The following is a 20,615-nucleotide window of genomic DNA, read 5'->3' as shown; positions in this document are numbered from 1 at the left end:
CATTGCTATAGTGGATTTGGCAAGCACATGTTAAACATCTTTCACGTGCGCATGAGTGCCGCAACTGGATATCTTTTCCTTTATGAGCGTCCGGCTCAGCGCATTACCTTTAAAGTGATACATCAGCTGAGAGGTAAAAAATTGAGATCGAGTTCATATTGAAAATAAACTATTTATTGATATAAATGACATTTTGAACGTTATGCTACAGTATTATGTAAAATACTAGCCGGAAATTATGTCACTTAAAGACCCTGCGAAAAGCAAAATGAACAATTTTGGCACCAACCATTGCTCCCACCACATACAAAAAGCGATGATTCCAAAATGAAAATTGTCTCTGTTTGGAACTACAAGAAGCATCGATATGCAATACTGGGGAGGTCACTGTCACGTTATTAATACGCATCATCTCCTGCTCAAACGAAGAAACCGTACGGTTCAGCTGATTCATTTTGTTCCGGCAAGTGTCTAGCTGTTGACTGAATTCATCTCGTATTTGCGTTGGGGGCATCATCTGGCCTACATACAACAGCGACGACTGTATCACAGTTAGCTGCTTTAAGTGATTGCTGAGAAGTTCCAGCAAATCAAAGGAGCTGGAATGAGAAAATTTTCGTTCATATGAATCGCTGTTTCGTTGGATTATCAATCAATTATTTGGTATTCAAGTAATCAAGCTGAGGTTGGATTTAGGACTATCATAATACTATTTCCGATTTCAAGTTTTGAATTAAAAAGAATAATTAGGTAATCCAAATTTTACCAAATGCGACGAATCCTAATTTTGTTTCGAAACCAAAATTGTACTATTGTAATGGTAATGGGGCCGTCCCATGGGATCGCAGTTTCAAGGTTTACTTTCGTAGATTGTGCCTCAGTATAGTTAAACAAGTCGTCATAAATCAAACATCTAGCGCTCATAGGCAAATAAATTACTTACTCAAGTAAACAGTTCTTTTCGAATTTCCTCAAACAGTTTTTGTTCCAGGATTTACTATGAAATTTAAGCAGTCCGTGCAAAATCTTCTTACGCTCGAAGGGCAGTATAAAACCCAAATCTTTTAAATCCGCGTCCGTGAGGGTGAGAAACCGCAACATATTAACACCCTCTTTGGCAAACACGCCCAGATGTTGCTCGCTGTACATTCCGTACAAGAGTAATCCTATTTCCTGGTAGTATCCCGGCATATCGCTTTCCCGCTCATCTTGACTGATGTCCTGATATTGCGCGTAATTCAAGTACGCTTTTGGAATAACAAAGTATTCCTCTTCATTGGGCAGCAATGCTGCGACTTCGGCATAACCTCTGAACTCAGCTTCTTGCTTAGGTGTAAATCCTCTTCGGTTAACATTATCAGTGAGAACGCCAGATTTCAACAGCATTTGCACAATCTCTGGCTGGTTGTTATTAACTGCATGGAATATAGGCTGAAAATACATAGCTAATTTTCAGCAAATGTCTATATCTCTTGCACACCACACTCACCGTCAAGCCCTCGTTATCGGTGGCCTCCAACGATGCCTGATCAAGTATTAGTTTGACAACATCTATATGTCCGTTGATTATGGCAGACATTAACGGAGTCGTTCCATAATTATCTTTACAATTTATGACCGCACCAAATTCCAATAACAATTCCACAACTTTCAGCACTCGGTCTGAACTGCAGGATGATTCACAAGCCATCATCAATGCCGTTTTAAGACCGCATTGTTGGTTCACATCAACGCGCTTTTCCTCCAAAAGGAACTTGACGATTTCATATCTAGCTTCGTTGCAGGCAAACAGCAAAATTGGCCAACCGTGTTTTAGAGGAGCGGTCAACAGATACCGGTTAACATCCAATATACGTCGAACTTCAGAGATATTTTCCTCGTTTACAGCCTTTACTAGTAGATCGTCATTGTTTTCTACTGAGTTTGATGCGGGCGGCGGGTTATACCGGTAACGGACCTAGTGAACAGTATTATGGTTAGTATAACGTATACCACATCTACCCTTGTTCATTCATACCTTTGGTTCACCGATGTCATAATCAGAGTAATCGGAATCTTCCTCTGAATCTGAGAAGCCAGCTGGTCGGTACATCCGTGCCAATATTTAATGAATCGCAATCACAATCACAACCGGTAAACACGCGAATTGTTAACGGAAACGGTGTCAGGTCTCAGGTGTAAACAATTTTAAGTTATGTTATGACATTTCTCAGCATGTAACGGGCCGTTATAAAAACTCCGATGCATCTAATGCACTCACCAGAAAAGTATCTTAACGAAAATGAGAAAATCACTTAGGGACAATTTAATTATGACGTCCACCAGATTTCTGCTTTTTTAGACCCCCCACCCTCTCCCTCTGTCCGATTGTGTCACAAAACTCAACCTCACCCCCTCCCCCCTTTGGACGTCACACAAACCCAAAATTAAAATGAAAAGCGTGTTGAAAGCAAATGGTGGTTCATAAAAATAGCTTAAACTTTTAAGAGTTAGAGTATGATTAAAAAAATATAGAAAATAATATTCGCGTATTTTCTCGAAAAACAGAAATTTAATGTCGAATTTGTTTATTCAATCCGGATTGGAACTGGATGAACTTTTTGTGTTCATTTGCTCCTATCTGACAGATAAAATTCATCCAGTTTCAACCCGGATTGAATAAACAAATTCGACATAAATTTCTCGATTTTTCCGGATAAACTGGTCTTATAGTTGTCTTTTTAACGAAATTATAAAAAGATTCCACATTTGTTTTGTTAACTTCCCAGATAACACAAAATCGTAATAGAAAGTTCACATTAAATTGTTTTCATATCAATTTCACATTGAAATTGTATAATGATTAGAGTATGTCAAACCGAAGTGAACAATAAATTGTTTTGCAGTCGTGCGTGTCTTCATATACAATTCATGACTGTGAATTGGGTTGTTTAACGGTATATGGGTTTTAATGGCATATGATGCTGATTGGCATAAAAAATAAGAAAACATAAACCATTTGGTTTTTTTTATTGTATCAACGTCAAAAAAAATTTTTTTGATGTTCAATATGTCAGGTCAATATTTAAGACTACATGCCATCGAAAAACCATTCGCGACATTCACTGCTTGTTTGCCTGAGTTTGTGACAACCTTACATTCAACGTCAACTATAGTCCGCCGCGTTTGCGAAAGCTTTTGACATTTCTTGATGTCACAGTGATGAAATATTGTCCCTGTTGAAATCATCTTACGTGTCTTATGCATGTTTTTCAACGTAACTCACGAACGTCATTATATAAACGCATGTGTCTTGTAATAAAAATTTAAAATAATGTTTTTATAATATCGAAGCTTTAGACAATTTAAATGCAAAAATAAATTTTGTTATATGTTCCTGGAAGCGTTCTTCGTGCATAAATGTGTCTAAATGAGACATTTCTCATGCACTAAACAACCCAATTGTAAAGCAGTGTAGACGATTGCAATATTTGATTATATCTTAATCATATATTCAGGAGTATTTGGTTGCGTGTTATAAAAACTACGCAAAATAGAATTACAAATAGGTGTCAAAATTTTCGCACGTATATCGCCTCCACTTTGGTACATATATGTTCTTATATGGCCTGAAGTATAACTTTTTCGTTCAGATATGATTTCGTATATCTCAGTTGCAATCGAGATATACAAACCAAATGGTTTACTGGTTTTCTCTACGGCGCAGACGGAGTAGACTTTTGCCGCTTTCTTGCAGATTTTTTTTATTTAATTGGGTATTTTAATTTTCCCAAAAAAGTGGGTTTTTCTATCTTATTAGATAGCCCGTCGTTTCGTGACTCTAGCAGTTCTTTTTTTATTTCAATTAAGTCAATATTCGATGAAAAAAATTAACAAAAATCAAAACTAGAATGATTTGCTGTTTGACAGATATCAACCAAGCCGATTGATTGACTTGATGTCAGAACTTCTCTCCCTCTCTTCTATCTCTCTAATAGAGCTCTTCATTTTAACCGAGCTTTTAAAGCTCTCATATGAAACCTGTATCGTTCGATGACCATAGTGTATCTATTCACTGTGTTGTCTAAGGCGAGCTAAAAAGAAAAGTGGTTTACTTATAAGCTATCGTCTTATTTAAAAAATTTTTTCAAGTATAAAAAAAATGTTTTTTCATTACTTCCATTAGTCAAATTCGGAAAAGTCTTCATGTAGCGATTGAATGGCATCATATCTTGTCAGAATATGCGGAAATGTATATACCACTGAAATACCCAATCATGAGCACCATGACATATGGCGCTTTCACCTCATGAAAAATTGTCCTTCTTACCAACGGTCTCACCCATAGTTTACAATTTACGTTACTTTACTATTTTCACACAAGCTGTATACTGTTTTGCATACCTTTTCCCGTAAACGCAGGACTTGAATAGTTTAATAAACGTCAGTGGTATAGATAAATGATAAAATACCAAGGGGAAAGTCGCTGAGATCATTGTGCTAGACATCATCAGGGAACGATGTCTTATACAGTTCAGCTCGTTGGTCACAATTGCGTGACATGCATTGCACAATGTGGCGTAGTGTTCTAAGCGACTTAGGTACTCCTTAGATTTGTAATTACTGAAATTAGAACGCATGGTGTGCCAACGAACGGAAAATTCATTTTGATTCTAATTTTGATGTTGCACGGCCGTGTGTCACTGGTGATGTCAAACGTGTTCAGAAAGACTAATTCTGGCTTTAGTTTTCAGAAGCCCAGATAACACAAAATCGTAATAGAAAGTTCACATTAAATCGTTTTCAAGTCAATTTCACATTGGAATTGTATAATGATTAGAGTATGTCAAATCGAAGTGAACAATAAGTTGTTTTGCAGTCGTGCGTGTCTTCATATACAATTCATGAGTGTGAATTATAAAGCAGTATAGACGATTGCAATATTTGATTATATCTTAATCATATATTCAGGAGTATTTAGTTGCGTGTTATAAAAACTACGCAAAATAGAATTACAAATAATTGTCAAAATTTTCGCACGTATATCGCCTCCACTTTGGTACATATATGTTCTTATATGGCGTGAAATATAACTTTTTCGTTCAGATATGATTTCGTATATCTCAGTTGCAATCGAGATATACAAACCAAATGGCTTATTGGGAGGTCGCATAATCCATGCAAAAGGGTTGGTTATGCGACCTTTTGAAAACTAAAGGCAGAATTAAGCTTGCTGATGTTAACCGTACGCATACATCGACGCGCGATTTGTTGTTGCTGTTGGTAGATTTTGCACGTTTTTTGTTTTCTTCCAGTTATATATACCCCGGTTAATAAACATACGGTAAAAACGATAAGTTTTTATAGCCTTTTGCATTTGGCAAAATCGAAATGGTTTGTCTTACCCCGCCGAGCCCTCTTACCCCTTGTTTCTCTACATTTTTATTCGGGTGTTCTTTAAACACAAATCTGGTTTTAGTATTCAAAAAGTCGCATTCAACCAAGCATTCAACCTTTTGCGTTGGTTATGCGACCTTTTTAAAATTAAAGCCAGAAATAAGCGAAGTCTTGGCGTTCAAAATCGCTGTCCCTGCACTCAAAATATTCTGCACATAACTAATGTCAATTTCCATATAAGCACAATTTTTTGAAAATAACCCTGCTCGGGAGCATGGTTAGTTTTAACCAAGTTCTGAGAGCCAATGAGATATGCCACAGGTGAGGAAAGAGCTTCGATGTGTTTCACTGATTTTTCATTGAATTTTTTTTCACCAATGTATGGATGTTTAACATATAAGAAATTTGTTTATTCAACCCAAAATGAAATGAGATAAATTTTATCTATCAAATAGGAGCAAATGAACACCAAAAATTCATCCAATTCCAACCTGGACTGAATAAATAAATTCGCTGTTCTGGAAACATATCTTCATCCTCACCTTATATATGCTCTCATTGAGTAAAACAACTATCAATCTGTCAAATATGAAATGGTTCGCATTCTGAACTGATTTTAACCACTCGAGGAGAAATAACCATCGAACTGTCAAATTTTAACTAAAAAGTTAAAAATTTCGCGAAATGGTTCACAGCCTTAGTGTGCAAGAATTGATAGGCTGGGTAAATTTCACATTGATATTAGAGCTTTAAATTTCTCCGTGTATACCTAACGGATTACCGTCTGTGCGCGTTTCTAAAGGGTGCAACGACAAATTGCATTTACCGTTGTTTCCCTTGCTCCGTTATTTGTAATGCATCACATTTACCTTACCTATACCACATTAAATCATTTTATAGATTACAGCCTGCTCACACCTGCAGAAAGTTCCATAAGATATTTGCCTGACGATTGTAACGAGAAAAGTAATAATGTTGGATTCTCTCTTTTTCTTACACAGAATCATCAGCGCCAGCATTACGCAAATAGCGCTGCTTGACTGTATGTGTGAAGATGCAACCATTTACGTTTTTTCGTTGATAAAAATCCGTTTTTATCAACGCAATACGCAACGGAAAACAAAAACAACTCTTGTATAGCGGAAATTAATAGCGGAATGCCAATTAAACGACAGCGCCTTCCTTGTTCGTTGCACGGCAAATCGTCGTCGTCATCGTCTCGTTCGTTCAATCGTCATTCGTTGTTAAGGCACGAGGAAGTGTAGAGCTTGTTTAAGTTTACTGAAAGTTAGAGGTACTAGGTTTATAATTATTTTTCATCGTTCTGCATAAGAGATTATCGATATCATTTTTCAGTTGAATTTTATTGCAAGGAAAATGCCGGCTAAAGCTGTCTGCGTATTAAGCGGTGATGTCAAGGGCACCATCTACTTCGAGCAAAACGTAAGTATAAAAACGCAAATTGTCATGCCCTCTTGCACCCGCATTACACTTCTAAATATGTATATATGTTATCGGACTGGACTTTACATAATCATGACTCGAGAATTTTCTGTGGTAAAAAATATGCTCACACACCAATTACTCAATTATTGTTATCAAAAAGATCCTTGGGCTAAAGGTGCAGTGTGCAAAATTTGTTTTCTTCATTCATGATTCTTTGATTCTTGTTCATGGCGGCGCACGATCTCATGTGTGTATCTGTAAATCGATTTCCTTAACGGCTTGCACTTCAAGTAGGCAAATACATATATATCGTATGCAATTTTAAATTATCTACCGGTAGAATGTAACATTTAATGAAGTTTATCTAATCTTTATATTTCCGAAGAACATCAAGAGATTGTTTTTTTTACATATTCGTAATATGTGATTTTAGCATAGTACCATTATTGAAGCCGTTAAATCGTACCTAATTTTATGTCATTCTACCGGCACACAAGAATGCCACTCTATCGATCAATCGATAAAAAGTCCAATCCTCATTTCTTCGTGTTTTCCCTTTTCCATACAAACCACTCTAAGGAAACATCTTTGCATCTTCAACATTGTTCGTCCATACTTTTATTTGCAGGACGACTCGAGTCCGGTTAAGCTTACCGGCGAAGTAAGCGGTCTAAAGCCGGGCAATCACGGCTTCCATATTCACGAATTTGGCGACAACACTAACGGATGCACTTCGGCTGGACCCCATTTCAATCCGCACAAAAAGGAACACGGTGCTCCGGATGCCGCCGAGAGACATGCCGGCGATTTGGGCAATGTAGTGGCCGATGACAGCGGAGTGGCTAAGGTGGACATCAGTGACAAGCAGATTTCGTTGTCGGGACCGTTAAGTATTCTGGGTCGCACAGTCGTTGTTCATGCTGATCCCGATGACCTCGGTCTAGGCGGACATGAGTTGAGCAAGACTACCGGCAATGCGGGTGGTCGCTTGGCTTGCGGTGTAATTGGAATCTGCAAAATCTAGATCACCATGTGCAGTGATTCGTAAAACGTTTTCACTGTGAGCTAACCTTTGGGAGTTGGGAAATGTGTCCTTTTTAAATTCTGTGCTAAGCATCCTTTACTTTTAAGTCAGAAAAGAACAATGTATGTTCTACATCTCGATCAATAAAATGAAAAACTCATTCGTACCCTGATCATGAGTGAAGTATTACTTTCATCTGTTGGCTAATCCTTATTCGCTTGATTGAACCTGCACGTTTTTTATTTCCGCTATTATCCACAGGGTGGCCCGGTATCAATCGTTGGTTATGTTGAAGGCTTGTCTCCGGGATATCATGGGATGCATATTCACGAGTTTGGTGATTTTTCTCGCGGTTGCTTGTCGACTGGGCCACATTATAACCCGTATGGCAATGACCATGGTGCTCCGGGAGACGCCAACCGACATGTTGGTGATCTGGGTAACATTAAAGCTTTCAGCACGGGAATTGCGAAAATTCAGTTGGTAGACCAGCAGATAACCCTTTTCGGCGAGCAAAGCATTCTCGGTCGAACTTTATCCATCACAGAATTCGAGGACGATTTGGGAAAAGGAGGTCATGATTATAGTAAAACTACTGGAAACTCCGGCAATCGTATTGCTTGCGCCATAATCGGTGTTGCGCGGGAGGAGTTTTTCCCAGAGCGAGGCTATTTGACTACCAGAGATTAAATAAATTAAAACAAGCTGAACAATTGTGAAAAAATGTTAAATAAATTTGTATTTTTGATATAATTTCGAGTTTAATTATAATTAACTATGAAATCTTTGATTTTCTGGGTACTATTTACAGTTATTGGATAATTAATTTGAATCTCCCATTCTCTATCACCACTGCTTCCTGGTTTAAATTTTAATATATGCACTTATTGCGCTTTGAGTGCTATCGTAAATACCAATTGAAACCACCAGTCGTTAAAATAGTACAATAAAACTGGCGAAAAAATGTGCAATTGCAAAAAATGTGGCTATATAATATAGCGAAGAAAAAACAAGCTGATGAGATCAATACCAGCAAAGAATTTGGTAGCATCAAAATACTACTTGAACGCGCGAGGCAAATATTCATAAGGCTTTCAAAAATTTGTAACAGAGTTTGCTTTCTTCCTTGTTATACAGTTTATTCCAATAAACTGCAGAGTGATTCCATACTTTGAATACGACGCGGTGGTATCGCTTCCCACGGTTCAATCCGGGTTGGGCTGCAGCCTGCCGATCGAAATCCAGTCCCACTATTTACATTTGCTGTTTCATCGGTTGATTCTTTGGTGGTGTTATTTTGACTAGGATGTATCGAATGTACAAGTTCCTCAAACGACGGCAGTGATAACTCGTCATCCGTGCATTGTGTGGATGTGGATCCTATAGAAAACGACGAAAGTCCCTGTTCTTCCTCGCTGGAACTATACTCGAACTGGGAGTCGTGCAGAACTGCTTCGGAAAGCGATCGTTTTTTTAGTTCTTTCTTTTTTGACGTCTTTCGCATGGTGCGGTTCAACAACGGATCTAAAGTATTGGAGACCACTGGTTCGACAATAGGAGCTCGTTTTTTCATACTTCGTTCAATGAAATCAAGCATCTTAGCTACCTTCTGATTGTTTCCCAATTTTTTGTTAGTAGGTTGAGCGGAAACCGAAACATCCTGTTGTTGGCTTTCTTCCGAAACCGTTCGAATGCTATTTAGTGTTTCCAGAAACTGGAGCGGTTTCATACGACTTTTCTTCAAAATACGTTCCGCTGACGGGGAACTAGATTGACTAGTTCGCCGGTTTGATTTGACCCTTTTTGAAGGTGAACCTTTCTTCAACTTTACTTTGTGAGAATTAGAAGTTTCTAACCCAGGAACCGGTGGTACCTTAAATAACTCGCTGTCATGTTTCGCTGTATTGAATTTATCTTCATGAAACATTTCCAGGCAACGCTTAAGTTGACGATTAGATTTATTAACTCCTAACTGCACCACCGATTGCGCTGGCGAAGAATTAACTGTTGGTTTCTTTTCTGGCGAAGCTTCTCCAAGATCATTCAGGATATCATCAATAAAACCGGTATCGAACCCTTCTGCCAGATTTTTGAAACTAAGTGATGGACTATCAAAAATATTTAACTCGCTCTGTCCCGGAATTTTTGCGGAAGCGTCTCGATCAGGTGATTGAAAATCTAATTTGAACTCAGTTGTGGGACTTCCTATAGAATGATCCATATCGCTAGATGAAGAGGCCTCATTTGATAACAACGAACCAAAGTGTGACAGTGCCAATATTTCTTCATCAACCGCCCGGTAGTAATAAACTGTTTGATCTAAATAGTTTTTGTACTTGAAGTCGTGGAACGGGTACATACAATTTGCTGCTTCACATTTATATATTGCCTCCTGCATGTTGATAAACATGTATCGTACATTGCTCTGTCGGTTTTGAGACCAACACCTTGGGCATGGTTCAGACTTTTCCTAAAAAGCATAAAAAACAGCATTTAAACATGCGATAGAAAGCAATGCTTTATTAGTTACCTCTTTGGGATCTTCGTTCACGTAAACTTTACGGACTTTCAACGTCTTCGGTGCCAAGCTTTTATTTTCAACTAAAGACGCAAACAAATCCATTTTATGCTTTTTGAAAATAAACCAAAAATTGATACTTAAGTTAATACCAAATTAACACTGAAGCCTTAACTTTTGAGATGATGTTAAAATGTTAATAGAACAGCCAGAAGCGAAGCGAGCGCCACAAGGTCTTGTTTACATACGTTATAGTCATTAAATTGTATAGTCTGGCGGATAGAATAATATCAATAAATTTGAAACCAGGGATACCAGATATGCAAATTTGACTGAAAATTTCAAAACAGATAAAGAATTCATAAAATAACCTGGCTCCGTTCGATTAGCACCGTGATGTGTTCCATATTATTCTCTTACCTTTTGCCCGAAACTGCAAAACTAATGACCCACTTTTCTCCTGCTTCAAAGTGTCACATTTGACATAAAGAGAATCGAGCGAAAAAGTGAAGATGTCGAACCGGTTCTGAATTTCAAACTCTGCCGGCGCCATATTGGTTTTGTTCGATTTCTGCTAGGCATCCGGCTTTTTCGTAAGCGGGCGCCACCCTATTCGGTGGACGTCCTTTGTGCATCACACCTAGGGTGTAGCGGGTTTAGCGCGTGTAGCGGTATTGTTCCAATGTGACATATGCAGGTGTGGCAATGTCTGTTAAGTGGTGTTAGTGCAATGAAGGAATTTCATCATGGTGTGGGCACAGAGAACAGACATCCATTCAGGAACAAATTTTTCGGAAATCCTTGGATAAAATTTCAAATTAAAATCACCTAATATGCTAGCGTCACCACCACTATAGTTTCCCAAGTAAATGATTCTTTTGATTTGCACACTGACAACCTTTGGCTCCTCTGGCGCTAGTATACATGGACTATAAGCGTTATGCTAGTGCCAGAAGCTAGCTGTTGTGAGTTTAGTGTAGAATTTTATGCGCCTTCAGCGACATCATCACTATAGTTTCCCAATTAATTTGACATAAGTTTTATCCAAGTGGGGACCTTTGGCTTGGATGTCTGTTCTCTGTGGTGTGGGTGGAAGGGGTGGAATCGTAAATCGATCAATCACGATGAAGCGTGACGTCAAACCCCAAAAACAAACCCTATAGACCAAATCATCATACCGTCAATTGACATATACTGGCGCCCTTGTTTACATTTTGTAAAATTTTCCTTTTCGTTTATAGCGAATGTAGCGTGTATTTTAACATTTTAAAGGCATAATGGCGTTTTAAATTTATCCTAATGCTGTTTAAAACAACAAACTTGCCGTTTAACAGCTGAAACTTTTTTGGACTCTGCGGTCTGTTTGTAAACAAGGGCGCCAGTATCTGCCAGATGACGTCACCTTGATTTGGTCTATTGTCCGACGCGGTTTGTTTTTGTAGTTTGACGTGTTATCTGATTTTCGCTACTACATATTACCGATTACCATCAAATGTCTTCATCTGCCACACCTTTTTAAACCACATTGGTATTGTTCCGCTGACGTTCGGATGGGATGACGGTAGCTGACAATGACAAATCTGCATCTGCAATTCTGCATCGTAAATTCGTATAAACCATATATTTGTCAACAAGTGCTAGGTACTTATATTTCATTTTTCTCGGAGTCTCTTCTAGGTGTGTTTTGCTGTAGAATATATTTTAAAAATTTTCTTGTGCAATTCAGAGATAGTTTTCGTAGTTTACTCATTCAGATTATTAAAAATTCTAAAATGGGCAAAGGAAAAGCTGAGGTTGGTACGCCCAAGTATCTGGCTAATAAGATGAAAGCTAAAGGCTTGCAGAAATTGAGATGGTACTGCCAGATGTGCCAGAAACAGTGTCGAGATGAAAACGGCTTTAAATGTCATACCATGAGCGAATCCCATCAGCGGCAGATACTACTGTTTGCTGATAATGCTGGCCATTTTATAGATAGTTTTTCATCCGAGTTCATGACTGGATATCTACAGATCCTGCGTCGTCAGTTTGGTACCAAGCGGGTGTCCGCAAATAAAGTCTACCAGGATTATATTTCCGACAGACATCACTTACATATGAATGCTACGAAATGGCATTCGCTGTCCGAATTTGTCAAATATCTGGGCAGAAACGGGCACTGTGTAGTAGATGAAACGGATAAAGGCTGGTTCATTACATACATCGATCGTGACCCTGAGACTTTGGCTATGCAGGAAAAGTTAGCTAAGAAGCAGAAAATGGACAAAGATGATGCCGAGCGGTTAGCTGAATTTATTGAAGAGCAGGTTCGGCGAGGACAGAAAGAGGAAGAACCATGTACTTCGTACACCGAACTAAAGAGAGAGACTGAAGAGGAAACTATCAAGATTGAATTAAAGTTGGTTTCCAACTCTAAAGCAGAATCAAAGCCTATAAAATTAGAAAAACGTCCACTTGAAGCCACTGCAGAAGCACGTAAAGAGAAAAAGTACAAATCTGGATCTTCAAGCGAGTTCAAGAAACCGTCGGCGCTGGAAGAGTTAATTCGAGAAGAGGAGATCAAGAAAGAAAAGAACAATCGGAAGGATTACTGGCTTGCGGAGGGCATCGTTGTAAAACTGGTTACAAAATCTTTGGGTGAATCGTACTACAAAGAAAAAGGTGTCGTACTGGAAGTGATCGATCGCTACAGAGCAAAAATCAAACTGCTAGAAACTGGCGAAAAGCTCAAGATAGATCAGGTAAGGATTATACTATATTCGCTTAAAGATCTCGTGTAAATAAAAACAGCAATGGTACAAGCGTTGCTTCGATAAGTCTTGTCCCACTGTGTTTGCTTACTTTACAGCTGTGTTTCATTACTTATCTCCGTCGATTGTAAAAGATACCGTTAAAAAATTTAATGTTTCCTTAAATTACAGGCGCATTTGGAGACAGTCATCCCGGCAATTGGCAAACAGGTACTTGTTTTAAACGGAGGCTACAGGGGGAATACTGCTGTTCTCAAGGAAATCGATACCGATAATTATTGTGTGACAATTGAAATAGCATCTGGCCCGTTGAAAGGAAGAATCGTCAACAATGTTCAGTACGAAGATATAAGTAAGCTTTTTTAAACTTAGTTTTATAATAGGTAATCGTCTTATCGCTCTGGTGCCAGGATCTCCTTTTGGCGGGTTACGTGAAAATCTCTATAAATCCTAGATACTTCAAATGATTAATTAACATATAGTCATAATTGCTCATTATAGTCTATAATATTATAATTATAAACTATAATTATAGACTCTATAATTTGTAGAGTTTATGTAATTAAAAATAATTTGATTTATTACGTTAATTTAAAACAGTAATTTCGTATGCAACTTAGAGGATGTAAACTGAGAAAAAACTTGGGCACTAGACGAACTTATCGTTTGTAAATATTTATACAAAATTTAAAAAAGAAATATAGACAATTCATGTTTGCTAATATGACAATTCAGTACTTCGTTTCGTTTTTATTTTTGTCAAATTTCACTCTGCTGAGACGGTAGTGTCAAATGAATCTAAATTGAATCAAAGTGATCGAACCATTCCTGCTGGAAACTGCTGCTGATCATGCTTGCATGATGTCTATAGTGAACCCACTTCAGATATCTTGTGGTATGTCTAGTGATTTTATACTCCTCAGAAACCAATATCATATAGAAAATCATTCCCCAGGAAGCATGATTTTCCGGAAAATCATTGCCCCGAATGTACCATTTCTCCGAATGTAGGGTAAGATGGGGCAAAGAGTGTCACTTAAGCTCAAACTGTACTAGATTGAAAAATAACAGTATTTTAACCGTAATTCGCTTTGTACATAACATTTAAGGACATTTTATAAACAATCAAGGAAATATTGAGCAATAGAAAATGTTTTTTATATTTTTCCAAGAGCTTTGGAAAAGACCCTTTTTTTCTGGTAGTAGGAAAACACCGCGGCAAAGTGTGTCAATTAATGGGGCAGAGAAATTCTTAAATTCTTAAATAGGAGGGTTCAAATTTGTACGATCCAGCAAAGTCATTTAAAATACTGAAAAACAATTGTAGTTGCATGTTCAAGTCAATCAGTGCGAGTTTTGCAGTTTTCCGCAACGTGTATTCAATATTTTCGACACGTTGTTTGGGCATTTTATCGCTTGGTCTATTTAGCAGCTCATGCGCTTTTTTCTCAGTGGTTGTTATTTTATGCACACCTATGTCGTATAGGTAATCTAGATTAAACGGTAATGTTTAAAACGTATTCAAAGTAATCTTTTTCTAAGCTTACATTTATACTCCTCGCCCCAGACTACTGTGACACACTTTGCCCCGAAACATGTTATTTGAACAAACATGACAATTAACGCTTGCTTGCAAATAAATAGCCTGTAAATCACTTTTCTATGCAGTCGTTAAATCTAAATAAATAATTTAACTATAATATGGGGTAAAGACATTGAATTTTTAAATGATAACTAGTTTTCCATTTTGAAAGAAAAATATTTCAACTTGGAATAATGTCATTAGCATTAGGACATAGAAAGCTTCACTGACACACTTTGCCCCGTCCTACCCTATTCCCCAGAAAGACACTGCAGTGCGAACCGTTCCCTAGAAAATCATTCCCCAGGAAGAATCATTTTATAGAAAGTTATAAATAAATATAGGCTGGAGTACAACTGGAAGCAAAATGAGCCCGAACTCCATACCCGATTGTAACACTAGCGGATTGAAGTTTCTCTAACCACGGCTTCGCCGTTTAATAATTTCGGACTGTAAATCATAGCGAGGGCTATTGTAACTAGAGGTCAGGTCATTTAGGTTACATTGCATAAAATATGACTCAATATGACTATTTGATGGAAAAGTTTCGTTTGTAACTTTCAAATTGATCGTCATGATGAATTGAAACCCGTTTCACTGACGCTGATTGAACCAGTTTTGAAGTGGAGCGGTGCTGCTTCAGTTTTTAATAACTTTAAACAGCGAACTTAACAGACTTCGCGGAAAGTAAATAAAAGTGATCTTTACACTTTGACTGCTGTATCTAATAATCGCTAATTACACTTTGATTACAGCTAAACTTCTGATATAGCGAAATCGGTCAACATTTTAAATATAAATTACAGCTAGATGGGTTTAGACATCTAAGGCGACTATCCAAAGATCAACTTTTACACTCGTGATCACTAACCGAACTGTATGTATGCTTCATTGTTGAGTGTCGATTTACAATTAAAAGTGACGTTGTCGGGCCCTGTTCAAGACACACGGAAGTTCTATCAGAGTCTCAACGAATCTCGCAAAGGAGGTATCTTGACTGACGACCGTGCGATGATCGAAAGGTGGAAGCAGCACTACGATGAACATTTGAGGCGGAAGAAGTGACCACATTGGTGTAGCAAGCAACGAAGGTATGCAACCGTCATCGATAAGAGAACTTAAAGAAGCCATCCAGCGGTCGAAGAACAATAAAGCAGCGGGAAAGGATGGTATTGGAGTGGCACTTATTAAAATGGGCCCGGACAAGTTGGCCGGCTGTTTTGGAATACGGAACGACTACCGGAGGAGTGGAATGACGAAGTAAATTGCCCTATCTACAAGAAAGGCGATAAGCTGGATTGTGACAGCTACCGAGCGATCACTATCCTGAATGCCGTCTACAAAGTGCTGTCCCAAGTCATCTTCCATCGGCTATCGCCAATAGCCAATAGATTTGTGGGAAGTGATCGAAAATCAAACTGCTAGAAACTGGCGATAAGCTCAAGATAGGTCAGACGAATTTGGAGACAGTCATCCCGGCAATTGGCAGACAAGTTCATGTGTTGAATGGAGGCTACGCGGAGAATACTGCTGTTCTCAAGGAAATCTGTACCGATAATTACTGTGTGACTATTGAAATGATTGAAATAGCATCTGGCCCATTGAAAGGAAGAATCGTCAACAATGTTCAGTACGAAGATATAAGCAAGCTCTTTTAAGGTTAGATTCATAATTGGCTTAATAGACCAAATCAAGGTGACGTCATCTGGCAGATACTGGCGCCCTTGTTTACGAACAGACCGCAGAGTCCAAAAAAGTTTCAGCTGTTTAAACGGCAAATTTGTTGTTTAAACCGAGTTTAAAGGGCATTAGGACTAAATTTAAAAGCCATTATGCCTGTAAAATGTTCAAAAACACGCTACATTCGCTATAAGCGGAAAGGAAAGTTTTCCAAAATGTAAACAAGGGCGCCAGTATCTGTCAATTGACGGTATGATGATTTGGTCTATAGATCATTTTGCGATGACGTCATTTTGCCGTCAAATGACACCACTTGGTGGTTTGTTTACATGTTTTTTGTCACATCCAGCGGTTTCGATTTAAAATTTCGTGAAGGATTACTGCATCAGGTGCTTTAAAATGCATGTAAGGTACTTTCTCTTAAATAAAAACTATAATTTTTTATCATTATCTGCCGGACAAAGATAGAAAACTCAATTCAAACTTTAACACCATGTAAACAAACCACCAAGTGCTGTCAAAAAAGTGTGGTTAGGAGCTCCCGTGTAATGATCTATAAAACTAGCATTTAGTTATACAAAATGCAAAAAAGAAATAGAGTAAGGAGGGGTAAAAGTACGATGCGGGTAAAAGTGCGATTCAATGATTTATCAGTGTGGATTCCGAGTAAATTGACTACATTGGCATGGATGGGTGAGTACTTTGACAGCTTAAATCCATCATAAACATTTGTTGTTTACGAATCATGGTTGCTGAGTTATGGGTAAAAGTTATTTTAGAACGGTTTTGATGTAATATTTCGTTGTACGGCAAATACGATATCAACAGAAGGATATTACTTATTCACAAATTGTAGCAGCGTTTTACATCACTCAGAATCTCTCTTGAAATTGCGGTGAGAAGAATTTACAAAATATATGTTGCTTTTCCATAATTTAATCAAACCCCGTCAAGCGCCTAGCGGGGCAAAAGTTCGATTTATTGACGGGGTAAAAGTTCGATTCATGGATCGAGAATCTAACTCATTTTACTGACGGGACGACGACACTATGCAAGTCCTTGCGACTTGTAAGGTACTGCGGGCGACGCTGTTCGTCCGTCAGCGTTATAGCCGCGATTCTCAACGGGGTTGTTCGGGGAAAGGAGTTCTAGTTCTATCACGGAGCGAAAAAATTCGTTTGTTTCAAACGAAATTTTTATAACAACTTAAAAATATTTTTGTTTCGAAACGAAATTCTATTTGAATCAAGAAAATAACAGTTTCGCTTTTCCATAATTTAATCAAACCCCGTCAAGCGCCTAGCGGAGTAAAGGTGCGATACACGGACGGGGCAAAAATGTATAGCTTATATATAACTTTTGGCACTATATTACAGATACTAGAAATGGAAGATCTGCAGAAAACTGTGTTCTACAGATGTTGGTCGAAGGAAAACAATGTTTTTCCGCTGATGAAACATAAAACAAACGTTTGGGAAAGTTTCGATCTGTCGGAGGCTGCAATACACCAGCGAAAAATAGGAAAGGTGTAAATTGAGAATATTCCTTACCGAAACATACCGCAGATTGACGATAATATGGTTTTGTTAGCTACTGCTGTGCTGATTTCATGAATTCGAGCTTCGCACTTTTGCCTCGCGGTAATCGAACTTTTACCCCGCTAGTGGGGTAAAAGTGCGAATCGGCACTTGTTCAGAAGAATGAAGAATTTATTTTCAATAACACTATTATTCCAGATGATTTATAGTTGAATGTAAAGACATTGAGTAGCTGCATCACTATAAAATATATTTTGTTGTTGTTCTTCTTTATATCTCGCGAAAATTGATGACAACTTCAAACATCGCACTTATGCCCCGCCCTACTCTATAAACCGACAATTTTGTGACAATTCAACATTTTGTTTCGTTTTTATTTTTGCATACGCATTTCTCGCTCTTCTATCATAAGTAAGTGTTACGCATCGTACCGGTGTCTTATATGTTTGTACACTTCCGATTTGGTTAGTACCGCATTCTCCTTCCTTTACCTTCGGTACAATCGAAAACATACATAAAAAACCCCAATGAGTACGGCTTGCATTTGTGTTTTTTTACTGCCCCAAGCATTAATTTGTTACAGATGCATACTGTCTGGCGGCACTCAGTGCGTGCTGTGTGGCGAAAAGTAATGGAAAATCATGGGAATTATGTATGGTCGTTTTCAAAACGGTGGATTCACCACGCCATGTGTCAGTGTTGTTTTCGGAGGTTTGGTTATATTCGCTACCTCGATATGCTCTTTCACTGCTTTTAACGAACGACTAAGTATGCGACTGCCGATGTGTTGAAGTTAATAGAAAGGCATCAACATTGTTTTGTTTTGACTAAATTTTGCTTCCGATAATGTCGACGTGCATTTATTTGTTGTAAAGTAAAAATAATTAGTCTTCTATTTTTGCTTGCATATTGCTCTAGTTTTCATGCCTATGTCTATAATTTCACATGAGGACTATGCTCTAGTTTGGCGCCTCTTTCAATGGACATATCTACAAGCATTGGCGGATCGTGTCGCGTAATTTTCACGTTTTTGCCTATAACTTTTAAACGGAACGTTGGACCGCAAGATAATTTAATAGTGATCTACTAAAGTCTGGTAAATTTCATCCCCGTACAAAACGCTAATAAGACCGGTAGTATTCTACAGGCACGAAACGTGGACAATGCTCGACGGGGAATTAAAAGCACTGGCCGTTTTTGAACGCCGTGTGCTTAGGTCTTTGGCGGAGTATATGAGAACGGTGTATGAAGGAGAAGGCCACGATCTGGCGCAGCTCTTCGACGAACCCGGTATCCAGAAAGTTGCTAAAGGTGGGAACTATGGGCCAGAAATCAAAACACAAAAATATTTGCTATTTAACGGTATGTCTCAGCTCAATGTGGTCTTCGGAAACTTTTTGAATGAAAATATAATGCATCTTTTGAAGGGGTCGTCCAATATTTAGGTGTTACCTTAACAACAATTTAAGCAATAACCACAGACAAACAGACATAACACTCGTTTTCAATTCTTCGTACTAATAAAACCGTCATTTCAAATTTGGGTTTAGTTGGGAATGTCTCCGTTTTGGTCAAATTGGCGCTTTTTAACGAAAGAAGGGGAATACCTCATTAGAAATACTTGCTAATTCAAGGGATACTCCTGTTGCCATTTGATATTTGGGAATGTCGATCACAGATTCACAGATGGTGCAAAATGAAGCAAAATATGAAGTGCGATAATTTTTGTTGATTTTTCTTCCAAGAGTTATGTCCGTTTGTCTGTGTAATAACTTTTACAGTAAATTTTTCTCATCTTTTCGGTTTCAAAATATTAAAGATTAAACGAATTTCAAGTATTTTTTCTGAATACATCAAACTCTACTTTTTACCCATTTTCAGCAATAGACATTTGTTTATAAACGACCCCTCAAATCACATTTCTTCTTGTAACATGTTGATTTCAACAGATAGCTGAATGTGATGTTCTGGAAAACATTTTGCACATAAAAGAGGAATATTTTTGCTGAAGACTGTTTTGCTTTAGCTGGGTAGGAAATGGGGAAGGACAATGAGGAGCGACCAATATAGCTTTAGTGGGATAGCTCCTACCTAGCGCCTCCACGTGGTCATACCCGGTAATACTCTATTGAGTAGCCAAGCTAGTAGGTGCGAAACAGGGTGGTCTCCGGCTGCCTGATCTCAATACCGCGGTTTTGGGCAGATATAGTGAAAACTTTGGCCAATACGAGTGTTAATACTGCACATGGATACCAGAAGAAAAAATTAAATTAATTATTAGAAGCACTTATGGAAACTCAAAGGACGCATCTCTGTTCCATTCGAGAGCCTGCTGGTGAGACTGACAGACTATAGCTTGGTTCGACCCACGCACCTTCCATTGGACAAAAGGTAGGAGTCACAACGACAACTTATTAGGCGTAGCTACCAATAACCCACCAGCTCTCACCTTTCCACTCTTTCCCATACATTCGAAAATTCTTCATCACTTTCCCCTACCGTCCCTTCATCAATTGTAGAACCACCGTTTCAAAAAAATATTACCAAGATATTGAAAAGCGTCTACCTGCTCAACTTGTTGTCCTGCTACCACAGAACAGAAGTGGAATTCCGAACGATTCGGCGATCAAAACTGGTAACAAAGTCTTTTTGTTTTTATTTTTCTTTGGGAAGGTTTTCGCATAGAAGCAAATAACAGCAA

General features: G+C 38.2%; 5 protein-coding genes across 6 annotated transcripts; 3 read left to right on the top strand and 2 right to left on the bottom strand.

The window, feature by feature from the left end:
- Positions 1–201: 201 nt before the first annotated feature.
- On the bottom strand, positions 202–2,114 carry LOC128737611 (ankyrin repeat, SAM and basic leucine zipper domain-containing protein 1). The gene is made up of 4 exons (XM_053832287.1): positions 2,018–2,114; positions 1,490–1,957; positions 944–1,431; positions 202–599 (listed from the first exon to the last, which is right to left on the bottom strand). Exons 1-4 carry the CDS (start codon positions 2,090–2,092, stop codon positions 242–244), a joined length of 1,389 nt encoding a protein of 462 aa, XP_053688262.1. The 5' UTR covers positions 2,093–2,114; the 3' UTR covers positions 202–241.
- A 4,443-nt stretch (positions 2,115–6,557) lies between these two features.
- LOC128738106 (superoxide dismutase [Cu-Zn]-like) lies at positions 6,558–8,024 on the top strand. The gene is made up of 3 exons (XM_053832962.1): positions 6,558–6,670; positions 6,733–6,819; positions 7,451–8,024. Exons 2-3 carry the CDS (start codon positions 6,754–6,756, stop codon positions 7,844–7,846), a joined length of 462 nt encoding a protein of 153 aa, XP_053688937.1. The 5' UTR covers positions 6,558–6,670; positions 6,733–6,753; the 3' UTR covers positions 7,847–8,024.
- On the top strand, positions 8,021–8,536 carry LOC128735627 (superoxide dismutase [Cu-Zn]-like). The gene is made up of 2 exons (XM_053830112.1): positions 8,021–8,029; positions 8,108–8,536. Exons 1-2 carry the CDS (start codon positions 8,021–8,023, stop codon positions 8,534–8,536), a joined length of 438 nt encoding a protein of 145 aa, XP_053686087.1.
- Positions 8,537–8,984: 448 nt separating this feature from the next.
- LOC128737784 (uncharacterized) lies at positions 8,985–10,534 on the bottom strand. Its single transcript, XM_053832490.1, has 2 exons — positions 10,377–10,534; positions 8,985–10,316 (listed from the first exon to the last, which is right to left on the bottom strand). Exons 1-2 carry the CDS (start codon positions 10,467–10,469, stop codon positions 8,985–8,987), a joined length of 1,425 nt encoding a protein of 474 aa, XP_053688465.1. The 5' UTR covers positions 10,470–10,534.
- A 1,500-nt stretch (positions 10,535–12,034) lies between these two features.
- LOC128737091 (DNA/RNA-binding protein KIN17) lies at positions 12,035–13,603 on the top strand. 2 transcript variants are annotated; one of them, XM_053831654.1, is made up of 3 exons: positions 12,035–12,041; positions 12,097–13,105; positions 13,286–13,603. In XM_053831654.1, exons 2-3 carry the CDS (start codon positions 12,137–12,139, stop codon positions 13,478–13,480), a joined length of 1,164 nt encoding a protein of 387 aa, XP_053687629.1. In that variant the 5' UTR covers positions 12,035–12,041; positions 12,097–12,136; the 3' UTR covers positions 13,481–13,603. The 2 variants fall into 2 exon arrangements, with proteins under 2 accessions (XP_053687629.1, XP_053687628.1); XM_053831653.1 differs by having other exon boundaries at positions 12,039–13,105.
- Positions 13,604–20,615: the final 7,012 nt, after the last annotated feature.

This window comes from Sabethes cyaneus, chromosome 2 (assembly GCF_943734655.1).
Source record: "Sabethes cyaneus chromosome 2, idSabCyanKW18_F2, whole genome shotgun sequence".
In the NCBI taxonomy this organism is placed as follows: Eukaryota; Metazoa; Arthropoda; class Insecta; order Diptera; family Culicidae; genus Sabethes; species Sabethes cyaneus.
Note: the sequence above shows the minus strand (reverse complement) of the source record. Positions and strands in the feature narration are given on the sequence as shown.

Coding starts and splice junctions, on each gene's coding strand:
- LOC128737611 (XM_053832287.1), bottom strand. CDS start 2,092: ATGTACCGACCAGCTGGCTTCTCAGATTCAGAGGAAGATTCCGATTAC. Junction 1,958..2,017: donor ATGACATCGGTGAACCAAAG/GTATGAATGAAC, acceptor ACTGTTCACTAG/GTCCGTTACCGGTATAACCC. Junction 600..943: donor GAAAAGAACTGTTTACTTGA/GTAAGTAATTTA, acceptor TTCTCATTCCAG/CTCCTTTGATTTGCTGGAAC.
- LOC128738106 (XM_053832962.1), top strand. CDS start 6,754: ATGCCGGCTAAAGCTGTCTGCGTATTAAGCGGTGATGTCAAGGGCACC. Junction 6,820..7,450: donor CCATCTACTTCGAGCAAAAC/GTAAGTATAAAA, acceptor TTTTATTTGCAG/GACGACTCGAGTCCGGTTAA.
- LOC128737784 (XM_053832490.1), bottom strand. CDS start 10,469: ATGGATTTGTTTGCGTCTTTAGTTGAAAATAAAAGCTTGGCACCGAAG. Junction 10,317..10,376: donor TGAACGAAGATCCCAAAGAG/GTAACTAATAAA, acceptor TATGCTTTTTAG/GAAAAGTCTGAACCATGCCC.
- LOC128737091 (XM_053831654.1), top strand. CDS start 12,137: ATGGGCAAAGGAAAAGCTGAGGTTGGTACGCCCAAGTATCTGGCTAAT. Junction 13,106..13,285: donor AAAAGCTCAAGATAGATCAG/GTAAGGATTATA, acceptor CTTAAATTACAG/GCGCATTTGGAGACAGTCAT.